Source organism: Henckelia pumila, chromosome 3 (assembly GCF_033568475.1).
Source record: "Henckelia pumila isolate YLH828 chromosome 3, ASM3356847v2, whole genome shotgun sequence".
NCBI lineage: Eukaryota > Viridiplantae > Streptophyta > Magnoliopsida > Lamiales > Gesneriaceae > Henckelia > Henckelia pumila.
This window is the reverse complement of record NC_133122.1, coordinates 134,544,470-134,550,388: the sequence shown is the minus strand read 5'-3', so window position 1 is coordinate 134,550,388 and position 5,919 is coordinate 134,544,470. Positions and strand designations below refer to the sequence as shown.

General features: G+C 35.1%; 1 protein-coding gene across 1 annotated transcript; it reads left to right on the top strand.

The window, feature by feature from the left end:
* Window positions 1-606: 606 nt before the first annotated feature.
* On the top strand, window positions 607-5,133 carry LOC140889540 (uncharacterized). Its single transcript, XM_073297254.1, has 3 exons — window positions 607-1,933; window positions 2,586-2,793; window positions 4,896-5,133. Exons 1-3 carry the CDS (start codon window positions 607-609, stop codon window positions 5,131-5,133), a joined length of 1,773 nt encoding a protein of 590 aa, XP_073153355.1.
* Window positions 5,134-5,919: the final 786 nt, after the last annotated feature.

Below are 5,919 nucleotides of genomic sequence, written 5' to 3'. Positions count from 1 at the left end.
GATGTCAAATATGATCTAGAACTGAACCGGGTTTAACCAAAGCTCAACTCAACATTGTTTAGAATTAAATCGGTAACGCCAAAATATTTACAACCAAGTCGGAAGAGTTTTCTCCACAATTCTATTATTATTTACTCTGCTTTAGTTGGACCGTTCTTATCCTGCAAATCCTCAATCCAATATTCTTGATTAACAAATTCTTCAAGTCTGAAAGTCTATGGTATTAAATCTTGGGATTCATTAATGAACCATTTCTTGTGTTGGACATTTGGTAATGCAAACGACTAAATCTAATGTTAGCAGACATGTATCAATTAATTAATGATTAAATAATTTAATTTAAAGTAATATAAAACAATGAGAATGATCATGGTTGACTAGTTATTATCATTGACTAACTCTAAACAATTAAATAATGATTCATCTACGTACAAATATTATTTACAGTTCTATAAATCCAATAAAAATATAATTGTTATTATCAATGACTTAGTAGGGATTGGCTTCATTTCTTCAACTAATTAGAAACGATTCATTTACCAGTAATTACACAAAACCAACAAAAGTCATCCCACTATTATCGTTGATCTACAATTACGTACAGCCATGGCTGAAGCAAAGCGAGTTCAATTCTCATTGAAAGTTGTGATGATCAAAGGAAGAAACAAAGTTTTATACGCTGAAATAGACAGCGATTTTGCGGATGTTGTGTTGAGTTTCCTAACATTGCCCTTGGGAACAATAGCGCGACTCTTCATCAAGCACTATGGAAACACACCAATTTTGGGATGTTTCAACTCTTTGTATTCGGGTTTATTATATTTGGATAGTAGTCATTTTGGGACAGTAGAGGGTAAAAAGATGCTGCTTGATCCAAGAAATGCATCCGTATTTGAATGTAGGAGATTAAAACTCCAGATTGATGATAGTCCCCGCATCAAGTACTTCAAATGCCCGAGAGGGAAGTGTTTAAGCGTGTACTATCAGATGAAATGCCTTTGTCATGAACGTTCAACAAATGAAGAAATATGGAATTATTCCAAATATTTCTCCCAAAGACAAGATCACAAGGGTGTCTTTACTTCAGGAACAACTTCTTTCATTTTAACTGATGATTTGGAGATCTTGATTAATTCACCAGCATCTATTGTCCGAGTTTTGAAACGAAATTTTATTGAAGACACAAATGTACTCGAGGAGAAACCTCTGATTGTTGGGTTGAAAGAGATAATGGAACTGCTCAAGGCATCGTTGGTTTCCAAAACTCCGATAACAGATTTCGTCGTCCCCAGAATGTGTTCGGCTGCTACGCTCGATGGAAGAAGGAAGTGCATTGCACCAGCTAAATATGAGTCAGATGCTTTACCTCGGACTCAAACAAGTCAGAACATAAGCTCCGATTCTAAGAAGTTTACTGTAAAAGTTTTTGTGCAAAAATCAACTTGCAGGGTTGTGTTAGCTCAATCCAGGCATGATTTCGTTGATTTTCTATTTAGTTTGCTCACCATTCCCTTAGGAAGGGTTCAGTTTCTCTTGGGCGATAAAGATTGTCTTGGGAGCATACGTAATTTATACAGAAGTATATCTAATCCGGAAACCGTAAAGTATATGAAGTCCAAGGAAGCAATCACTAGATTGCTGGAACCAGAACTTCCTTTACTCTATCTTTCTTTACACCAGATTTTCTCTCTTGAGGAACAACTCCCTCCTTCACGTTATAAGGTCAAGAGCATGATTCTCCCGGTGGGTATGTATGATATGAATTGGATCGACCCGAAAGGCAAAGGCAGTTTCGTTAAAGAAGTACCCAGAGCACTTTTTGTTGTGTCTGATGATTTGGTAGTTTCCACTCCATCTTCAACTTCCATAATTTCCACTCTCAACAAGATGCAAATTCCTATATCTGACATCGAGGAACGGGAGCTCCACATTGGTATGGAGGAGGTAAGGCTTTAGCTCTTAACCTGCAGTCTTCTTTGTGGAAACTAATAATATCCAATGCTCTTAGAATTTGTATATATGTAATTATATATGGGATTCATTTTGTTTGTAGGCTTTAAGCATACTCCAGGCCTCTCTTACCTCAACATATGCGTTAACCAATGGCCTCAAACCATTCTTAAAGAGACAACCAAAGCAAGAGAAGTGATGCATGCATTATAGTATCTCTGTCCTAAACCAGTGATGGGCTGTTCTGAATTGAATTCTTATGTTTGATTAAGCTTATTGTTGCTGGGTATGTAAATTTCATATCATACTTTTTCCAGTTATATATTTTGTTAAATGGACCAAATAAAACCAAGAGAGACGCAATAAAATCCATTTATGATAGTTTAGCAATAGCATCCTCATTTTGTCACTTGAGATCTTACAACAAATCTTAAAATTTAATTTGATCATCACAAATGTTGTAACACACAAGCCCTCAGTTATGGTCGTTCCCAAATTAGTGCCAGAACTGATGTTGTTCATGTTTAAATTGTAGTTGTGAACTTGTATATGATATCCGACTAAAAGTATATATTAACCAATTTACAGATATGAAATTTGCTATTCTAATCTTAAACACTTGTATCTTCTCACAGACTCACACAGACACAGTTGCTATCCTAATCTTAACCTTAGGAAGCTTCCAAATCTATGTAACAGTATATTCAAGTCAAAATACTTGTCCACTCATGTTAGGACAGTGCATCATGTTGAGAAAACGCACAGAACCTCAGTTTGGAAAAGGCTTCCTCAGTTCCTCCACTGTGATTCTCATTATGTCAACAACAGAAGCACTGAAAAAACGTAGGTAGCATCCTTTAGCGTCGCACAAGTAAACGGCAAGACATGGCATGAAAACTAAAAATTGAGGAAGCAGAGAGAAAACTTGGATCATTTTTAAAGTCCACAAAACAATCAAGAGTGCTTTTGTCCGAGCATAAATTTGAAATAAGGATCATATGTGGTTTCTCCATTTACATCACCACCGGATCTTCTTCAACACACAGGAAGAGGCACCCACTCAACTGGAATGATACTTTAGCCGGAGCATAATTAGAGCCATGTGCACATATACAATACCATTTAAACAGGGGAGACAATACTAAGTTACTAACAGCCAAGAACTCCAGGGACTTTCAGAAATATGGTTGTATGACCGTTAAGAAACCATGTAAGATCCAAACACAAACGATACACGTTACAGGACACAGATGCAAAAAGCAATGAGTGCTATCCCACCTGCTTCACATTCCTTATAATTTGGTGAATTCAGCATCATTTACGATAGCATTGGCAGCTGCATCATTTACAAAATTAAAGCAGCAAATCCTTCCTAAAATTTCCGATTGAAATATCAAACTTCTAGCTCCCAGCTTATAGTCGTTCTTCAACAAGATTCGATGGGATTGGCTATGATGATTTCCAAAGCACCTATTTGACACATTTAAGCATTCAGGAAATATTGCAAACGGATGGAATGAAACTAAGCCAAAGAGTGAACATCACTCATTCATATCTTCTCTATTCAAGTATAAAGACTTGTCAATACAATATTTTCAGATATTATAAATTAAGAACTATCATGTGAAGATGGCTAGCTGTGGTGATTCCCAAAACACCTGTTCAACACATTTGCTATTCAGGCGATATTGCAACGCAAAAATCTTATCTTCGACATTAAATTCATAATATTATACTTTTCCACTGCTACATTCCACATCCCTCTCCCTCGCCATTGCTCGAATTTCCTCGATTTCCCTCTTGCGAGAATACAACTTTGAGCACTGATCTTGTGTATGTTTTGAAACTTTTCATAAGATATGACCTAAACACGTTTTATTGTCTAAAATCAGTTGGATCTTGGACTCTTGTTTCTTTCCTTGAATTTGTAGGTTGTACATTAGTGATACTTGGTAAAAAAAAAAATACATGTTTTTGCTAATTAATCTGTTATTCTTTAGTCAACTTTAAATTGATTGCTCATGAAAAGTAATCTATTTTTCTGACAAAGTTATGTGTTATCCCATTTATTTTTAGTTCAATTTTATTGATGGTTGTGAAAGAACATGTCATGCACATGTCTTTTGAATTGTTTTCTTATTGCATTCAATTTCTATATTTATAGTTTTGTCTTTTTTAGAACAAGTTTTAAAATTGATAATATCAGTTATATTTTGATTCGAAATATTTGATTCTGATGATATATTGTTTCCATGCTTTGTAAGTTCTTATTTATGGAAATATATTAAAGATCTATTTATGGGAGTGCTTGGACCGATCAAGAGAGAAAACGAGAGAGACAACGAGATAGAGAGATCAAGAGAGTAAAACGTAGAGAGCAAAATACATAGAAAATTACTGCAGAAATTCTAGAGCTTTGAAGATCAATTGTTGAAGAATTTCTGGAGTGTTCGTTACTGCTACGTTGTGTTGCCGAGTAGTGTTGGAAACACTGAAGAACACACGAGTGAAGTGTTGTTCAGAAAGTGTTTCTTTGGTTTTTGTTTTTCGGTTTAGAACTTCCTATTGGTTTATTATTCTAGTTCTTACTAGTTTTTAGGAAGTCATTTATTTTCTCAATCTATTGAGAAAAGTAGTTTTTCATAAAACAATCACTAGTTGGGTTTTGTAAACTGATTTGATTTTATAGTGATTATTTCGCCATGAGGCATTGTACAAGTACTTAGTACTTGTGCATAATTATTTGTGTGTTATTTACTTTTACTGTTAGTTAATTATTCTGCTGCATAGTGTTACCGTGAAGTGTTGACAACACTGAAAGATAACACACACTCGAAAAGTTATTTCTGGTATTTCTGTGATTTCAGACTGTCCAAACCTTACAATTGGCGTCAGAGACATTCACTTGACGATACTAAGTGTGATTCTGTTTTTGTGTTTGACAGGACATCACAATGGAGATACCTTATTCATGAACTGCTCAACGTCCTCCAATCTTGGATTGATCCAATTATGCTATCTGGAAAGTTAGGATGCGTGTCTACATCAAATCGATTGATTAAAAGGCATGGCAGCGTGTGTTACAAGGCTGAAATCCACCAAGGAGAACTGATGGAGAAGGAGATTTTCTCCTCAAACCAGAAACGGACTGGAATGCCGATGAGACTGCTGCTTCGAATATGAACAATAAAGCCTTAATGCTATATTTACTTCTCTTTATTCCAATATGTTTTCACTAGTCACTAACTGTGTATGTGCAAAACAGGCTTGGGAAAAACTTCAAATGCACTGTGAAGGATCCTAAAGTGTGCGTCGAACCAAAAGAAAGATTCTCACTACTCAATTTGAAAATCTGAGAATGGAAGAGAGTGAGTCAATCGATGATTATTAACGCCGCTTAAGGAAGATCGAGAATGAGGCAATTGATCTTGGTGATGCTATTTCAAACGAACGTTTAGTAATCAAAGTTTTGAGATAACTTCCTGAAAGATTTCAAATGAAGATTTGTGCAATTGATGAATCTAAAGACACATCAATTCTAGTGTTGGATGAAATAATGAGTTCTCTTCGAACTTATGAGTTGGAGATGAGTTTTGGAAAAAAGGACAAAGGTAAGTCCATTGCACTTCAAGTTTCTAATGACTCATACAATGATTTTGTTGATATGACACATTGAGTCAATGAGTCTGACTTAGGAGATGATCGAGCAAATACTACCACGAAAAATCAACGTAAATATATCTATCAATTAAGCTCGAATAAATCGCAAGTGCACGAGTCAAGTAATAATATAGTGTACAAAGTACGAGTATCGTCCCACAGAGATTGATTTATGACAAGATTACCTCAAGTATGATTCTTTAATTAATTAAAACGAGAGAGAGAATAAATTAATAAACTAAAATAAAAAGATAAATTAAAAGCAAAACAATAAATTAAGTTCAGAAAATAAATAAACGATTGTTAGGA

Excerpts from the sequence above, each read along its gene's own strand:
- LOC140889540 (XM_073297254.1), top strand. The coding sequence starts at position 607 with ATGGCTGAAGCAAAGCGAGTTCAATTCTCATTGAAAGTTGTGATGATC. Across the intron at positions 1,934-2,585 it reads GGAACGGGAGCTCCACATTG|ACTCACACAGACACAGTTGC; the intron begins GTATGGAGGAGG and ends ATCTTCTCACAG. Across the intron at positions 2,794-4,895 it reads AACAGAAGCACTGAAAAAAC|GACATCACAATGGAGATACC; the intron begins GTAGGTAGCATC and ends TGTGTTTGACAG.